The 19,508-nt window shown below is 43.8% G+C and overlaps 1 protein-coding gene across 1 annotated transcript in view; it reads left to right on the forward strand.

Annotated features, from left to right (window-relative positions):
- Positions 1-19,508, forward strand: part of NTPCR (nucleoside-triphosphatase, cancer-related) — a 270,951-nt gene that overhangs the window by 26,211 nt on the left and 225,232 nt on the right. Inside the window, exon 2 of the mRNA XM_088457416.1 lies at positions 18,895-19,057. Within this exon, the coding sequence (XP_088313542.1) occupies positions 18,895-19,057 (163 nt within the window). The remainder of the gene's footprint in view (positions 1-18,894; positions 19,058-19,508) is intronic.

A 19,508-nucleotide genomic window follows, 5' to 3' on the forward strand; every position in this document is an offset into this window, starting at 1 on the left:
ATAACGGCAACTCGCAGAGAGAAAGGGGAGAAAGTCCTGATACAATGTACTTCAAATGATGTAAATGTGAGTGAAGGTACCTGTGGGAGAACTGTGTATGTAAAAGATTGGGAGAGTAATTGTCCTACCCCACCTCCTTTACAATTACCAGGCCTGGAGGTGTGTGATAAGTGTAGGTTACCATATGAAAGTGCAGCAGGAGAGACAGTGTCTGATTGTGTGAGCTATGTTTCTGTTATCGCCAGAAGGTTGAGGTTAGTTTGTTGCAGACAGAGAATGCATTCCATAAGGCACATTTTAGTGACTTGGAGAGTGAAGGGAGGCATGCAATGTTTATGAGGTTAGCTGGATTTATAGCTTGTTGTGGGTGTGGCATGTGTGTTGGGCCTGGATCTGGTGATATGTCACCCGCTAATAGAAGCAGAAGGAAAGAGATATAAATATATTGGTGGGATTTGTATGATAGATTTTTATGGCAACAGGTTGTGGATGTCATTGTCAATGTGTATAGATAAGTTAAAAGCTCCTAAGTTAAGAAGAGAGAAGATTAATGAGGCAGCAATATGTACAGAAGGATGAGCTGCAGGGAGAGTAAAGGATGCAGTAGCCTTAGGGATGATTCCATGCAGTGAGATAAGCAATAGAAGTTTTTGATACATTGTGTTTTTTATATTAGGCAAAAACTTAAAAAAAATGTTATTTAATGGGTTTGTAATCACCTGGTATTTGATGTTGTTCAATGTTTTTCAACTGTTTGTTAACTGTTTAGAAAGAAGACTTGATTTTAACCACACTTAATCTATATATATATATATATATATATATATATATATATATATATATATAATTGTGAGTGGCCCTCAAGGGAATTTCAAGTGTGTATGAATCACCAACAGGTCATTTTATTCCAATGTTTCAATCTCCGACCGGAGATTTCTTCAAGGACAACAAAAAATGTAACTCAAATAACAAATTTATAGCTACTCACAGATGTGCCAAACAACTGCTGATGCTGGGCGGGGATGACTTCACAATGTCGTGTCTCCGGTGACAGACAGTGACTCTCTCACACACCTCCCAGCAACTACAGTGACAGTTACCCTACACCAATTAAAACATAGCCTAGCATATGAAATTTGTAAAACATTCAAAACAAAAGAACATCACAAGAATATTTTAACACATACCAATATAGGACTATTTTGAAATAATTGAATTCGTTTTTCAGAAGTGATAGCAGCAGAAAATGAAAAAAGTATACAGATGCCACCTAGGTTAATTGCCAGGGATGGCAAACCGACCTTATAAAATGTAAATATGTGCCAGTGTAATCATATAGTTTATGCTAATATCTACAGGTGTAACTTTTCGATCAGCAAACAGGTAATCTTGTCAACACGGACTAGTTATGTAACCCATGGAGTTAGAACACCCCACATAATAATACCAAAAGGGAAACAATGTATCAATGAGGTAAATTGTAATCTCACAGCCATTATTAGAGTAATAACAAGTAGCAAGCAATCTAGGGACATAAATCCGTCTGTTACTATAGTAGTTATAGAAAACATGTAAATGATAAATGTTCATTTAATCCTAACGGGCCCACACAGTTCATGCGGTGTATCCACTTGGCCTCCAACTGAAGTACACTAATATTGTTCTCTGTTTCCTCCCCGAGATGGTAAAGGGACATGGTCTATTATTTTATACCATAAGGTGGCCAGAGAGTGTTCATTTTCTTTAAAATGTCTCGTGACTGGTTGGCTGCTCTACTGACCGCTGATAGCTAGCCGAATAGCAGAACGGTGCTGGGCCATCCTTTCATTAAATTGACAGGATGTTTTTCCGATATACATTAGGCCACAAGGGCACCGGATAGCATAAATAACGAAAGTGCTGGTGCAAGTTAAAATGTCTGATTGGTATTTTGTAACCCAAAAGCAACTACTTGAGTAAGAAACCAGGCTGCTACAAGTGCCTGGGAGGCACAACCTGGTTCTATATGGAAATTGGCAGCTTTATCTCACACTCACACTTGGGTTACAAAATATCAGACATATTAAATGCTAGTGGGTAGGGTGGAATGCTAGTCTTCATTATAGCACTCTGCACCTGTCACAACCCGTGCAGTTCTTCTATCCTGCCAGGGGTGTCACTCTCTGCTCTGGTGCTTCTAGCACTCAGGTGGTGCGACAAACTGCTGAGATTAAGCAGTTTGTGTGCTATAGGCACCAGAACAGAGAGCGACACCCCAGGCAGCTGCATGGGATTTAACAGGTGCAGGGTACTAGAATGTCATAGTAAAGCTGTTGGAAAAGGAATTGCATGTAAGAGAAATGTTGGTGGGCAGGGGGTGGCATGTGAGGGAATGCCTTGTAATTTGTCAGATATGAGTGAAAAAAATGGCATACATGTGAGAGAAAGCGCCTTGAAGGGAGATTTTATAGAAAAAAGGTGGTTACGCATTTTTGCTGCAGTCGCGCTAATTACTTTTAAAAATCAGCAATTTTTTAATTATTTTCATCTGTTAAGTTTTAAATGGATGTGTTCCTTTTTCAATACAGACATGGCATACCAACACATCTTGTGATTAGCTGTAAAATTAGCATGGTCATGGATTGAAGTCACTGTCAAGCACATAAAGGTGGAGTGTTTAATTCACACATTTGTGTGATCACTGGAATACTCTTACACACATAGGGGGGAATTCAATTGTTAATTGGGCACCTGATGGTAGGTATTCAATTGTTTGCCGATGTGGCACGACTGCGTGATTTCTGCTTGCAGCCTCCTGAGTGTGGTGATCATCTGGGAAAAGTCTAATGTTTGAGGGCCCAAACTGCTATTAGAGCTCCCTAACCAGTAATTTGAACAGGTTTAGCCACTTTACAATGTTGGGGTCATTCCGTGTCAAATCAACACACTGATTTTACTTCACCAGCTCAGATTAAAACTTGGTATATGGAGAGTATATATGTAGTCTAAGAAAAATAAAAAAATATTATTTAAATATCTCATGTCGTTTCCAAAATATGGCTATGTAAGGTTTTAAAAAATCTTGTCAAAAATGCACAACGAGCATATTTTCAAATCACCAGAGCAGCTTTCCTAATTAAGCTAGAAAGGTGGGAGTGGTGTCATTTTGTTGTGTTTTTTCATGCCCTTTCCTATGATATACAACGCAATAAGCTTTGTGAGGAAAAACTTTCCAAATTCAAACTGAAATTTTTGATCATGATTATCTCAAAAAGTTTAAAAAAATTCTGGAAATAATACTAATGTTAAATGTTTGTCAAAATTTCAGTGGGAGGATAATGGGTTGATAGTTAAAAATAATTTTAAAACAAGGTAGTTATTCAAAAAAGCCGGGTGTATTACAAGTAGTAATAGGTAATAATAGATTTGATGGCTTCATTAGTTTACTTATATAAATTAAGTTGAATAGAAATACTTCACATTGTATTAGTCAGCCAACGATGTTAGCTTGTTTGACAATGCCTCACTGTTTTTTTTAAAGGGTCATCAAGAGACATAACATAAATTCTTCCAGTTGAAGTTATAAGCTCGACTTTGCATATAACATCTATTAGAGGTATCCATAGTATATCAGGCTTCCTTGGATAGAACAATGATGGTGATGGTCCAGCTGGTGGAAGGTCACTTAATTCATCTTAATTCTTGTCCATCACATAAGCCACCATTTCTTGTTATACACAACGGATATATAGACATTTGTGTCAACTGGAGTTTGTCTAGAGATTTTGTAACAAATACTATAGATGATGTTGTAGCCTTAGAAAAGGTTTTCACAGATATTTTTGATGTACTTGCATCAACAGGTATAAAAGCATGATAATTAGTGACCGCACTCAGCTAAAAAAAATTTGGGTCCCAGGGACCCCTCACTTTAAAAAAAATGGGGTCCTGTGCTACTGTTTCTGGGTCCCATTACATATTATGCTTTTCAGCTCTCCATATAGCATCAGCCTGTGAGGTTCTGGTTTTGTTGTGGATCCGGGATGGTATTAGGAGCAGACACTGAAGCAGGTTTAAAGGAAAATGTGGAACTTTTTAATGAGTGGTTTAGTAGACATGAATATGGCAAAGCAAAAGTCCAGAAAGTGCACTTGAAAACTGTAGTGGGGCAATGGGAAAATGTCCAGGTAAAGACAGGCAAGAGACAGTCCAGTATTCCAGGTTGTGAGGTTGAAGTGAAGTGTGAAGTGCAGGCTGAAGAAAATAATATCCAGTGGAATGCAATGGGAGAGGTAATTGGAGGATGCAGGGGAATCCAGTGGGGTTGGAGCAGGTCAGGTGAATCAGGCTTAGGCAGGGAATCCAACAGACAGGCGTACAAGCACAGGAACTCTCTCAGCTCTCGCTGAGAAACACGTTGCACTGGCAATGAAAGGGACCTCTGGACTCTAGAGCTAATAATCAATTGTTGTAGCTATTAACACTGCTAAATGGCTTGTGATTGTTTCAGTTGCGTTTGTATTAGCAAATAATAAGAATAAATATATTTCTTGGTGATGGCTTATTCTATGCGTTTTTTTGTTAATTTTTGATGCAATTTGCACACAACACAAGCGGCCGCAACCATCTGAAGAATATTAACATACAGTGACTGACAACGATCGACTCGATCGCTAGCTGCTATCACTCGTTAGCTAGAGGAGGCGCTTTGTTCATGTATGGGCATCACTTTGGTTGCAATCGCCCGGCCGTGCGATTGTTTTTTTTTCTGATTCTCGATCGTTAGGCGTACGACCGAGCGGCGGCATACGGCGGCAAACGACCGCCTCTTAATGAGGTCCAAAGTCTCAACAGCACTATAGCTCATAACATGCACTAACAGATGCAGGGGTATGCCCCTATAAGAAACAAAGTTCTTAGCGCACAGTAAAGTGATGTGGGGGAAACCCTGAGTCCGACACAAGGCTAGGACCTCAGAATGGAGTAGAGGATAATAACAGGGTTGAGTCTTGTAGCATGACGGAGTCCAGAACAAGGTTAAGCAGTGAGACTCCATGAAGATATGGAGCAGGGTTGAGCCCTGCAATGTATTGAAGGTCCGGAACAGGATTGAGCCCTGCGATGCACTGAAGATCCAGAACAGGGTTGAGACCTGCGATGCACTGAAGGTCTGGAGCAGGGTTGAGCCCTGCGTTGCACTGCAGGTCCGGAGCAGGGTTGGGCCCTGCGATGCACTGAAGATCCGGAACAGGGTTGAGCCCTGTGATGCACTGAAGATCCGGAACAGGGTTGAGCCCTGTGATGCACTGAAGATCCGGAACAGGGTTGAGCCCTGTGATGTACTGAAGTCCAGAGCAGGGTTGAGCCCTGCGGAGTAATGGGGTTCCAGCAAAGGTAGACTATAATGGTGCAGTTGACAACTGTAGCAGAGGTAACCCCAATGTCCATAGGAGTCAATAATAACCAGTAAAGCAAATTGGGTAACATAGAATGAAGTCGTAGCAATGGAGCAGGATAACAACAGAAATGGCAATGCTGAGCTCTGTAGTGCAGCTGGTAACATGTATCAGAACTTAAACCGGAACATGAGCAGGAATGCAGTGAGGTCCACAGCATACAACAGGCACAGCGGGTATCTGGCAGGAGTCCAAGGAAGACCTGAAAGTAATGTTGCACAGACAATGAGGCATGGTTAGTAACAGACTTTATACTAGAGGTCTGTGATCCATGGGAAGTTCAAAACATGTGGCCCAAATGGAATCAGGTTTGGAATAATAGGCAATCAAGGAATCCAACAACCTGATGACACCTAAGAAACATGATCACTTTAACTCTCTGTACACTGCATGTGATGAACGCCAGCAACCAGGTTAGATTCTCCAATGACCACAATGGAACTTTGGCAAGTGTAGTTTATCTTTATGTACCGAAATAGTCAAAGTCCTGACAGGAACTCAGGTACTCGAGGATAGAGACCGTAAACAACCTGGAACGGAATTTGATTTGTGGAAGAATGATAGGAGGCATTATGCGCAAATTCAGCCCAGCGTAGCAAATCAGACAAATTGTCTTGAGATGACGACCTAAAGATTCTTAGGAAAGTCTCAATGTCCTGGTTAACTCCTCTCTGTAGATCCATTGCTTTGCGGATGATAGGCTGTGGAGAAGTTTAGCTTCACTTGCAGAACAGAACACAGAGCTATCCAGAATCTTGCCACAAATCTGATCTGAGACTATTTTGGCAGGAAGTCCGTGAAGACAAAATGAGTTGGACGAACAGATGAGCCAAATCCGAAGCAGTAGGCAGTTTCTTTAGAGGTACATAATGGACCATTTTCAAAAATCGGTCTACCACGACCCAGATGGTGGTGTAACCCTGAGAACTCAGCAAATCTGTTGCAAAGTCCATGGAGAGGTGCGTCCACGGACGTGATGGAATAGGCAGGGGCAACAACTTACCAGCTGGGGCTTGACGCGAAGATTTATGCTGAGCACATGAGGTACACGAAGAGATAAACTCCAATACATCAGTTTTCATCGATGGCCACCAGTAGGCTCTTTTTAAAAGTTCCAGAGTCTTCTGAGTACCAGAATGATCTGCAAAGCATAAGGAGTGAGCCCAGGTGAGAAGCTGCTTCCTTAACTCCGGGGTCACAAAGGTTTTCCCAGTAGGTGGCTGCAATTGTATGGTGGCAAACACCCTTGACTCCAGCATGGGGGTACTGTGTAGAATCTCAGAATTGTTATTACAGGAGAAAGATCTAGACAGAGCACCTGCTTTCTGGTTAAGGGCTCCAGAACGGAAGGTCAGAGTAAACTGGAAGCGAGCAAAGAAAATTGCCCATCAGGCTAGATGAGGACTCACACTGGATATTTTTGAGGAAGAGGAGGTTCCTATGGTCGGTGAAGACAGTGAAAGGAAACTTAGCCCCTTCCAACATGTATCTCCACTCCTTTAGCGCCAACTTTACTGCCAAGAGTTCTTGTTCTCCTATAGCATAGTTCTTCTCAGCAGGAGAAAATTTCTTGGAAAAGAATGAATGGTGGGTGAACTCTGTTGTGTTCATAATGCTGGGACAGGACAGCTCCAACTGCCTCTGATGATGCATCAACCTCCAATAAAAAGGGTCTATCCAGGTCTGGTTGACTTACAACTGGAGCTGTAATAAAAACTTGTTTCAAAAGCTGGAAGGCTGTCTCTGCCTCAGGTGCCCATAGGGCAGGATTAGCGCCTTTACGAGTCAGAGCCGTGATGGGAGCCAACAAAGATGAAAATCCCATTATAAAGCGTCTGTAGTAGTTGGCAAATCCGAGCAGTCTCTGGATGGCTTTCAAAGTTTGAGGTCGAGACCAATCCAGAATCGCCTGAACTTTTTTGGGGTACATTTCTAGACTGGAGCTAGAGATAACGTAACCAAGGAATGGCACACTGGGTACACTAAAGACACATTTCTCCAGTATGCAGTAGAGGTGATTCTTCGTCAGTCGAGATAGCACTTTTATGATGTTCTTCTAGAGAAGACGAGAAAATCAATATATTGTCCAAATATACAACTACTGAGACATATAATAAATCCCCAAAAATTTCAGTAACAAAGCCTTGAAAGACAGCAAGGGCATTGCACAATCCAAAGGGCATCACAAGGTATTCAAAATGTCCATCTCTGGTATTTAAAAGTGGTCTTCCACTCATCACCTGCGCGGATACGAATGTGATTATAGGCCTCTCGTAGATCTAACTTAGAGAATATGACGGATCCTTTGACTGTCGAATAACTCTGTGATTAATGAAAGCGGGTATTGGTTCTTGACCGTTATACCGTTAAGGCCCCGGTAATCTATGCATGGTCTTAACCCACCATCCTTCTTGGCAACGAAAAAGAACCCAGCTCCAGCAGGAGAGGTGGAAGGATGAATTAACCCATTCTCCAAATTCTCCTGGATGTATTCGGACATGGCTTTGGTCTCTGGCAAGGATAGAGGATAGTTGCAACCACGAGGAGGTATCTTGTCAGGCAACAAATCGATTGGACAATCCCATTCCCTATGAGGAGGTAAGACATTTCCTTATTGTTCAGAAAAGATGTCCGTAAACATTTGATACTCCTTGGGAATTGCTGGGGGTATCAATGTTTTCCTCACATTTCGTATCTTGGGAAGACAGGATTTCTGACAGTCAGCTCCCCATGAAAGAATTTGCATTGAGCAACAATCTATCCTGGGATTGTGCTGGCATAACCAGGGTAGCCCTAAAATGATTTCTTGGGAGGCCTCAGGTATCACTAAGAATTTTAGAGACTCAGAATGAAGTGCTCCAATACGGACCAGCACTGGTTGAGTTTCCTTGGTGACAACTCCGTTAGTCAGAAGCCGTCCATCTACAGCGGTCAGGGAAATTGCGTGGTCAAGAGAAGAACAAGGAATCCGTAGTTTGTCAACAAAGCTGGAAGTCATGATGTTTCCGGCTGCTCCAGAATCTAGTAAAGCAGCAACAAAGACAGGTTTTGACTTGAAATCTATGGCTAAGGTTAAAACGAAATCTTTAGAATTTGGGGACGGGCTCATTACTCCTAACTTGATGTCCCCAGAGTCAGTTAGGAACAGGCGTTTCCCGATTTACGGGAACAGGAGGCCACCAGGTGACCCGAGTCTCCACAGTATAGGCAGAGGTTTTTTAATATTCTCTGACATTCCTCTTTGGAGAGATGGGTATGATTCACCTGCATTGGCTCTTCATCTATAGATGGAGGGGATGGACGGGTAGTAGAGGGAGGAGTAAATTACCTTTACCGGTCGTTTCTATGCTTCTCAGCCTGACGTTCTCTGAAGCATAGATCGATCTTATTACAGAGAGAAATCATATCGTCCAGATTAGTAGGAAGCTCATGGGTGACCAGATCATCCTTTAGTCGATCAGAAAGCCCATGCCAAAAGGCTGAGGTGAGGGCTTCCGCATTCCACTTGAGCTCTGATGCTAAAATCTGAAACTGTACGGCTGACAGGATGGGTTCCTTGTTTCAGTGTCATAATACTAGATGAGGCTGATACAGTACATCCAGGATCATCAAAAATCCCTCTGAATGATGTTACAAAGTTGGTATAGTTATCCAGCAAAGAGTCTGAATGCTCCCATAGTGGGGAAGCCCAATCCAAGGCTGAGCTGGACAACAGCGACACGATATAGGCCATTTTAGTTCTTGCAGTCGGAAAATTATCATGCTGTAAGGTGAAGTGTATATCACACTGGTTCAAGAACCTTCGACAGAGGTTGGGGTTACCATCAAATTTACTTGGCATAGGAAGGTGTAACCGGGGAGATGCCCTGTAACCTGTATTTTCAGACACAGAAGCGGGTGTAACTACTGTTATACTAGGGGTGGATAAAGAGGTGTGCAGATTATCCTGCCGTTTAGTCATTTCTTGCAGGAACTGAGCCATTTGGTGCTGCATAGCTTCCAGGTTTTCCAAACGGCCTGCAATGCACTGGAATAAATCCACTCCAGACTCCTGTCCCACGGCCGAGTCCATGGGGCCAGTGCAAACTGTGAGGTTCTGGTTTTGTTGTGGACCCGAGGTGGTATTAGGAGCAGACACTGAAGCAGGTTTAGAGGAAAATGTGGAACTTTTTAATGAGTAGTTTCATAGACATGAATATGGCAAAGCAAAAGTCCAGGTAATATAAAAGTGCACTTGAAAACTAGTGGGGCAATGGGAAAATGTCCAGGTAGTGACAGGCAAGAGACAGTCCAGTATTCCAGGTTGTGAGGTTGAAGTGAAGTGCAGGCTGAAGAAAATATCCAGTGGAATGCAAGTGGAGGCAAGGTGCAGGGTAACAGGAGACTCAGGTACTCAGGCAATGGGAGAGGTAATTGGAGGAGACAGGGGAATCCAGTGGGGTTGGAGCAGGTCAGGTGAAGCAGGCTTAGGCAGTGATTCCAACAGATAGGCGTACGAGCACAGGAACTCTCTCTCAGCTCTCGCTGAGAAATGCGTTGCACTTGAAATGAAAGGAAGCTCTGGACTCCCTTAAATACCCAGTGCCCTGCCGTGACAGGCCAGAGAGAGAGCACGTGACACACCAGGGTTGGGCGACTAGGTCACATGGGCCAGAGGCAAGATGGCAGCGCCCATGCCAGAGCAGAATAGAAGCACCACCAGGCCTAACCAGCCCAGAATGACAACATGCCCACGCAGGACCACGCATAGCCAATGCTCCACGCCAGGCACCAGCGCCACTGCCAGAAGCCCCTCGCCATAGCGTCCTCACAGGTATCACCTGCCGACCGCCATGCCAAGAAACCCTGGTTGTGACACAGCCCACCCCACATGCCCTACACATACACCATGTGAAGTCACACTATTATTTTACAGTACAGGACCAGGGAGATATCATTAATTTAACAAGAAGCCAATCCTAGCGGAGCGCGTCCCCGCATATTTTACCAAATAATGAGCACTGAGGACTCACTTTTTCAGAATGGGTGAGTCCTCAGTGCTCATTGTCTGGTAAAATATGCGCTATAGCGCGTATTTGCGATCACTGATACTGCTGTGTTCCCTGATTAGTTACTGACTGTCTGAAACGATCATTCAAAAATGTTTCAGACTCAATATATTCTTCTTGCATTGTGAACGTCAAATTAATTCCAGGGGTAAATTTACTAAGATTCGAGTTTGGTCCAATTTTTTTAAAAACTTTCTTTGCTTCACCGAAACTCGGGTGAGTTTACACTTTAATAAAACTCACAAATTTACTAAAAAGCGAGTTTAGCTGAAAGTGAGTTTTCCGATGGTGAAGCAGGTCAAGATTTCTCCCCCTATTTGCGAGTTTAGGTGAGATTACTCACCTGAGATTGTAGTGTTTTCTCTCTGCCAAACTCACCCAAACAAGCAACCTGCACATATTAGTGAGATATATGTAACTGCTTGTGTTTTGTACCTGTAAAAAAACTGTTTAAATAAAACATTACGTGAGGTCCCCCCCAAAGCCTAACCAGCCCCAGACTTGTCAGCCTCTCCTGGTACTTAAAATTATGGGGAACAAAACTAGTAGGGTTCCACTGTAATTTAGGTACCAGCACCAGGCTGCAGGGTCAGTCCTGGTTTTAATTATAGGGGGGGAAAATGCGTAGGGGTCCCCCTATATTTAAAACCAACACTGGACCCAAAACGACTGGGGTGTAATGCCACAGCCCGGAAACCCTATTACCGGGTCTCCAGGGCCAAAGCATTCTCACCCAAAGTTGCTTAGGCCAAGCTGGGGATCTCGGGCGAGGTGTGGACTCCACAAAAAAGGGGTCCTCCCTTCGGAAACCCCAGGCCTGGTCTGAAGCTCGGGGCTCTTCCCCCAAACCCCTGGGCTGTGAGTTATGGTGGTAATAAAGTGTTAAATTGAAAGAAAACTAATGTATTTTACAGTGGAACTACAGGAGCCAGCATGCCTGCCCTTTGGCACTTGTGGAACTTCAAGTGCCAGCAGGCGGCTGGCACCCGTACCTCCACTGTAAAATAAATAGTTAAATAAAGACATAATACACACACCTTTAGATAGTACAGCTTTATTACACACATACATCAATCACACATACCTGTACCAGCCGGTCTGTCCACTTCTCCAAGTAGATATCCATGTGGAATGACCTGCAAAAAAGATTGTATACTCCTCCATCCTCGCGCTGGTTTCCGTAGCATCCAGGGGGGTCTTTGCAAAACAAAAAACATACCGAGTACCTGATCCATATACTTACCATTAGCGTTGTATGTGTGTGACCACATACAGCGCTAATCGACTCCCGACTGCAGTGAGAACAGTGAGGAGCCGCCAGCCAATCAGCAGCCGCTAACTGTAGAGTGGCCGCTGATTGGCTCCCACAACTGACAGTTCCCACGTGGGCGAGTCAGCCCACGTGGGAACTGTCAGTTGCCAGAGCAAATCGTCTGCCGCTCTACAATTAGTTGGCCGCTAATTGGCTGGCGGCTCCTGACTATTCTCACTGTTCATTCGGGAGCCGGTTAGCGCTGTATGTGGTCACACACATACAGCGCTAATGTAAGTGGATGGAGCGGGTGATGGTGACTTCCCTGGATGTTGCAGAGACCAGCGCCAGGATGAAGGTGAGTTGTTTTGCAGGTTAAATTCCTTATGGATTCTACATAGGACAAGTGGACAGATCACCTGGCAGCACGTAAGTATGTGTGAATGGGTAGGTGTATGGAAAAAAGTTTTACTAGGCACGGTGTGTGTGGTGTCTTATTTAACTATTTAGTTTACAGTGGGGATATAGGTCCCGGCCTTCTGCTGGCACTTGTAGTTCCACAAGTGCCAAAGGGCAGGCATGCTGGCACCTATAGTTCCACTGTAAAATACAATAGTTTTCTTTCTATTCTTCACTTTATTACCCCAGTACCCACAGTCCAGGAGTGCAGCGAAGAGCCCCTGGCTTCAGACCAAGCCTGGGGTTTCCAGAGAGAGTCCCCTTTTTTGGGTGGTCCCAACCTTCCTTGAAATCACCGGATTGGCCTAAGTGACTTGGGGTGAGAATGCTTTGGCCCTGGAGACCCGGTAATAGGGTTTCCGGGCTGTGGCATTACACCCCGGTCGTTTTGGGTCCGGTGTTGGTTTTAATTATAGGGGGACCCATACGCATTTTTTTCCCTATAATGAAAACCAGGACTGGCCCTGCAGCCTGGTGCTGGTACCTAAATTATGGTGGAACCCTGCTCATTTTGTTCCCCATAATTTTAGGAACCAGGAATCGCTGGCAAGACCAGGGCTGGTTAGGCTTTTGGGGGGGGGGGGGGGGATTAACCATTTTTTTAAATAAAAAAACACTTTATAGTAGGTATACAGGCAGAAACATATAAATCACACTGATCTGTGCATGTTTCAAACTCGCAGCTCAGGAGGTGAGAGTTTGAAACTTCAATTTTACAGTGAGTTTGCTACAATCTCGCGAGATTGGAAACTCTATTCTTAGTAAATTTGCGAGTTGCATCTTTTTCATGTAAAGTACTTCCTAATTTGAGGACATGAGTTTTAACAGTGAAAGGAGTGAACTCACTTCCAAACTCACTTGAGTTTGTTTTTAGTAAATTTGCGAGATGAAAAACATGTCTAAACTCATGTGAGTTTGCAAACTCACACAAACTCGATTCTTAGTAAATTAACCCCCAGATACATATTCTACTGCCCATTCATAAAGTTGGAGAGGTGTGAAGATGAGGTTCTCATATGGACGTTGTAGGCTGGCTCTAGCTGCCAGTCTCTTGACTGAGCCGCCAACTCCATCAAAGGGGACTTTCCCATGCGCTGTGGCCAAAAAATGCCACTGTGCCTCAACATCGAAGTCTAGCTTGTGACAACACAAGTTTGTAAATTTTTTATTATTTTTGTATTGGGCAGCAGACCCATCAGAAATAAAAAAAAATATTTTGTGGAATTTTTTTGAAATTTTGTTTTTAAGAAGTCAATGAGTTTCTTTTGGAAGGTGTAAACAGCGGCAGTGTTCTGCTCTAGGCAGTCAGATATTACAACAAACTTGAAGTGTTCCACCTTTTCCTCTCCCTTGTAATAAACTACAAAGGGGTGTATTGTGACATCTTCGCTAGCCCAAGGTAACTTTTGGTCTTCGTCCTGTACAACACTTTCAAATTTACTTTCAGATTATTGATGAATGATGATTGCGGCTTTGCAATAAAATCAAAATTTAAATAAAAGAAAAAACATAGTGCCTACTCCTGTGTAAAATAATTTTTACTATAAACCCATTCTCCTCTGGCTTTTACATTTTTTAAAATATTTAACATCAGTATAGACTATTTCCAGAAATTTTTTTAACTTTTTTGTTTACGCACTTTTCGAGGTAATCATGATCAAAAATTTCAGTTTGGAAAAATGTTTTCCTCACAGCTATATCACCATTCTAGCTTGTTCATGCATCATTCATTCCGTGAACAAGCCAGAATGGCGAAACGCAAGGGTGTGTCTGGATGCGCAGCATGGGACACCCCAGCATCAAGTCTGTATACCTCTTATGTCCCTGATGTATTAACTATGCACTATTTCATATACTTGTTTATAAAAAATCTGCATTGACATTGTGCATTTTCCCTGATATATCGGGCTAATTTAATAGAGGTAGAGAACTTAAGGTTTTAACTAGGGGTGAGCGGGTTCGGATTTCTGAAATCCGAACCCCCCCGAGCCCCCCCGATCCGAGGCAGATCCGAGTCAGGCTCGACTTTTCCCGCCTGACTCGGATCTGAAATCGAGGCAAAACGTCATCATCCCGCCTTCCGAGTCTCGCGGGTTTTGGAACCTATATAAGGTACCCGCGTCTGCGCCATTTTCTCACTCGGCTGTGGACAGTGAAGAGGGAGGGTGGGAGTTAGGGCTGGCTGGGCTGTGTAGTGTAGTGTAGTGCAGAGTAGTGTTGTGCTGTGCTGCGCTGTGCTGCTGTTGTCCACTACTTCAAAGTCCATAGGGGCTGGCTGTGTTGTGCTGTGCTGCTGTTGTTAATAGGGGCTGTGTCCACTACTTCAAAGTCCATAGGGGCTGGCTGGACTGTGTTGTGCAGTCAGGTCTCCATAGGGGCTGTGTCCACTCCAAAGTCCTGTGCAGTGTCCCAGTCCTAAAGGGGTGCTGTAGTGTTGTCCAGGGGGTGCTCTGTCCATCAGGGTTGCTCCCCCCAAGTGCTAAAAAAATAATATTTTTTGTGTGTTTGTGAATTGTGTGCGCAGTAGCCGCACGTGCATCAACAAAGTAGTGCCAAGCGTGCGCCTGTGTCATAAGTAAAGAGCCGGCTGGCTTGACCGTTAAAGGGTGCTGTAACCCCCAAAGTACACTCCAGTCCAAACCAAAAAAATATATATTTTCTGTGTTTGTGAATTGTGTGCGCAGTAGCCGCACGTGCATCAACAAAGTAGTGCCAAGCGTGCGCCTGTGTCATAAGTAAAGAGCCGGCTGGCTTGACCATTAAAGGGTGCTGTAACCCCCAAAGTACACTCCAGTCCAAACCAAAAGAAAAATTATTTTCTGTGTTTGTGAATTGTGTGCGCAGTAGCCGCACGTGCATCAACAAAGTAGTGCCAAGCGTGCGCCTGTGTCATAAGTAAAGGGCCGGCTGGCTTGACCGTTAAAGGGTGCTGTAACCCCCAAAGTACACTCCAGTCCAAACCAAAAAAAAAATTATTTTCTGTGTTTGTGAATTGTGTGCGCAGTAGCTGCACGTGCATCAACAAAGTAGTGCCAAGCATGCGCCTGTGTCATAAGTAAAGGGCCGGCTGGCTTGACCGTTAAAGGGTGCTGTAACCCCCAAAGTACACTCCAGTCCAAACCAAAAAAAAAATTATTTTCTGTGTTTGTGAATTGTGTGCGCAGTAGCCGCACATGCATCAACAAAGTAGTGCCAAGCGTGCGCCTGTGTCATAAGTAAAGGGCTGGCTGGCTTGACCGTTAAAGGGTGCTGTAACCCCCAAAGTACACTCCAGTCCAAACCAAAAAAAAAAAATATTTTCTGTGTTTGTGAATTGTGTGCACTGTGGCTGCACGTGCATCAACAAAGGAGCAGCGCCAAGCGTGCGCCTGTGTCCCATAAGTAAAGGGCCGGCTGGCTCATTTCTTAAAGGGTGCTGTAACCCACAAAGTGCACTAGTCTCCAACAAAAATAAAAAATTATTTTCTGTGTTTGTGTGCGCCTTAGCCGCACGTATATATCAATATAACATAAATGGAGGACCAAACTTTCTCCGATAAAAATAAAATAGGGAAAGATCAAGAACCACTTCCTCCTAGTGCTGAAGCTGCTGCCACTAGTCATGACATAGACGATAACATGCCATCAACGTCGTCTGCCAAGGCCGATGCCCAATGTCATAGTAGAGGGCACATACAATCCCAAATGACAAAGTTCAGGAAAATGACCTTGAAAAAAACATTTAAATCATCTGAAGAGAAACATAAACTTGCCAATATGCCATTTACGACACGGAGTGGCAATGAATGGCTAAGGTCTTTCCCTATGTTCATGACTAGTGGTTCAGCTTCACATGACGATGGAAGCCCTCCTCCCACTAAAAAAAATCAAACGAGTTAAGCTGGCAAAAGCACAGTGAAGAACTGTGCGTTCTAAGAAGATATCACAAATCCCCAAGGAGAGTCCAAGTGTGGTGGTGGTTGCGATGCCTGACCTTCCCAGCAGTGGACGGGAAGAGGTGGCTCTTTCCACCATTTGCACACCCCCTGCAAGTGCTGAAAGGAGCACCCACAGTCCACTTGCTGATATGCAAATTGAAGATGTCGCTGTTGAAGTACAACAGGATGAGGATACTGGTGTAGCTGGCGCTGAGGCGGAAGTTGGCGAGGAGTATTCTGATGGTGATGTGGTTTGTTTAAATCAGGCTCCGGGGAGACAGTTGTTGTCCATGGGATGAAAAAGCCCATCACGGTCATGCCTGGGCAGAAGACCAAACATTCCACCTAGGAACATCCTCCCTTATACGGCACCTGCAGCGCGTTCATAAAAAGTTACTGTCAAGTTCAGAAACTTTGGCTAAGACCGTAAGCAGTCCAGGGACACCTAAATCCCGTTGTCCTGTTGTATCGAAGCGCCTGCAAACCACACCGTCCACTCCCTCCTCGTCAATTTCCTCCTTAGTCAGGATCGGAAGTAGTCCTGCAGGCCATGTCACTGGCATGACTGACTCTCCTATCCGGGATTCCTCCGGAGGATCCTGCATTGCTACGCCTCCTGCTGCCGCTGCTGCTGTTGCTGGGAGCTGTTCATCATCCCAGAGAGGAAGTAGGAACACCACTACTTTTACTAAACAATTGACCCTCCAACAGTCCTTAGCGAGGAGGATGAAGTACGACAGCAGTCATCCTGAAGCAAAATGTATAACTGAGGCCTTAACTGCTATGTTGGTGTTAGACGTGCGTCCGGTATCCGCCATTAGTGTAGTGGGATTTAGACAATTGATGGAGGTAGTGTGTCCCCGGTTCCAAATCCCGTCTAGATTCCACCTGCATCCTCAAAGCAGCAGCGACAAGCGTGCGTCTGTCTGTTAAAGGGTGGTGTAACCCTCAAAGTGCGCTCCACAAACAATAAAAAAATTCTTCTTTTTTTTTCTGTCTTTGTGAATTGTGTGGGCTTTAGCATCCTCAAAGCAGCAGCGACAAGCGTGCGTCTGTCTGTTAAAGGATTAAATCGGTGACAGCATCCAAGTAGGCATGTCAGACAGTCCGTACATGTACTGGCAGGAAAAACAGGCAATTTGGAAGCCCCTGTACAAACTGGCTCTATTTTACCTGAGTTGCCCCCCTCCAGTGTGTACTCCGAAAGAGTGTTTAGTGCAGCCGGGAACCTTGTCAGCGAAAGGCGTAGGAGGTTGCTTCCACAAAATGTGGAGAAGATGATGTTCATAAAAATGAATTATCAACTCTTCCAGGGAGACCAGCCTCCATAACATACAGAGGGACCTGTGGTGGTGGATTCCAGCGGGGACGAATTAATACTCTGTGAGGATGAGGATGTACACAACACTGAAGAGGGTGAGGAATCGGTGAATGAGGAGGATGAGGACGACATCTTGCCTCCGTAGAGCCAGTTTGTGCAGGGACAGATTAATTGCCAGCTTGTTTTGTGGGGGCCCAAACGAACCAATCATTTCAGCAACAGTCGTTTGGCAGACCCTGGCGCTGAAATGATTGGTTTGTTAAAGTGTGCATGTCCTGTTTATACAACATAAGGGTTGGCGGGAGGGCCCAAGGACAATTCCATCTTGCACCTCTTTTTTTTCTTTGCATTATGTACTGTTTGTGGACTAGTTTTTCAAACTGCCATCCTGTCTGCCACTGCAGTTTCACGCCTAGATGGGCCACGTGTTTGTGCCGCCCACTTGTGTCGCTTAGCATAGTCATCCAGCTACCTTGGTGCAACCTTATGGACATAAAAACACTATTGTGAGGTGTTCAGAATAGACTGGAAATGAGTGGAAATTAAGGTTATTGAGGTTAATAATAGCATAGGAGCAGAAAAACCCACAAATTCTGTGATTTTAGCTGTTTTTATGCTTTTTTTCAAAAAAATACAGATCCAAAACCCAGAACCCAAAACACGGAAGGGTGGTTTTGGCAAAACCAATCCAGATCCAAAACACGAAGAAAGATCCAAAACCAAAACACAAAACACGAAAAGTTGCCGGTGCACACCCCTAGTTTAAAGTCGTTACTGGAACCCGCTAATGCAATCCATTGTGTAATATCCACATTATCTGTGATGAAAACAAACGGCTCCACCAAGTAAATAATGACTTCTGTAAAGTCCTCATATCTTTTGTTTTGGTGCAATGTGGTTGCTTGATTGTTTGTGTGAGTACTTTGAAGGAAGGCTTCAAGTCATAATTAGTGCATGCCAACTCTTTTTATCAAGTTCTTTTTAAAAATCTTCAATATGTACAGTGGGACCCCCACACATAACCAGATCTGGACACATTTTCCTGTACAGCTGAGCTTGCAATCTAATAATAGTCTTGGACAAGTTGTAGGATTTTAATATGACTTTTCCGAATTGCAGCTGGCTCTAGAGAAGAAGTGAGTCAAGACCTGTCTGTGTTAAGGTATAATGTTCTTTGAATTTATACTAGCAAACACACTTTTACATTGCCAAATAATACATCATGTGCTTATGCTTACACACCTAAAAGATTTATTTGTCCAGTCTGTTTGGTGGGATGGAATATCTGGTAATGTATGGGAGCAAATAGAAGTTAGAAATGTGCTCCTAAACACTGGAAAATGGACAAGATTTTCCTTCTCACCAGACAGATATATCTTTAGGTGTATAGTCTTGATGGTGCCTTGAGATTATGATCTGCAAAAGTATCATTATGTATGCTTTGTGTATTTTGTTTTTTAAGGTATTGGAAAAACAACTCTAATACAAAAGACATCTGAAGTGTTAAAATCATCTGGAATCTCAATTGATGGATTCTATACAGAAGAAGTTCGACAAGGAGGCAGAAGAATAGGATTTGATGTTGTTACCATGTCAGGAAAACGTGGAAATTTGGCAAGGATTGGGTATGAAAACTATTTTTTAGTTCACAACGCAAGCTTTCTTTTCATTACAATTACAGAGTTTTGTCTCTAAATTGCAGTTGTACACACTTTATTGTATATATTTTTGAATCCTTCAATTGGCATGATTAAATTTAATATAGAATTCAGCGCCAACTACCCAAGTATTAGCCCTCACCAACACTTCATGAATTAAACTACATCTAACACTGCAGTAGTTTATGCTTTTGGGTGAAAAGTTGTAATTTGTTGTATACAGCAGTGATGCAGTGAGGTCAACGACTGGGGAGGCACACCTGTATAAACACATAGGGCCTGATTCAGACCCACTCGCGAGCGGCTGTCCGCTCGCAAGTGGGTCGATGTTCTGGACTGAGCATGCGCACGACGGAGGGAGCTCCGTCGTGCGCATGCGCCAGACGCGACGAGCGAAGGAAAGTCCTTCGCTCGTTGT

Source organism: Taudactylus pleione, unplaced genomic scaffold (genome assembly GCF_031769625.1).
Source record: "Taudactylus pleione unplaced genomic scaffold, aTauple2 ptg000760l, whole genome shotgun sequence".
In the NCBI taxonomy this organism is placed as follows: Eukaryota; Metazoa; Chordata; class Amphibia; order Anura; family Myobatrachidae; genus Taudactylus; species Taudactylus pleione.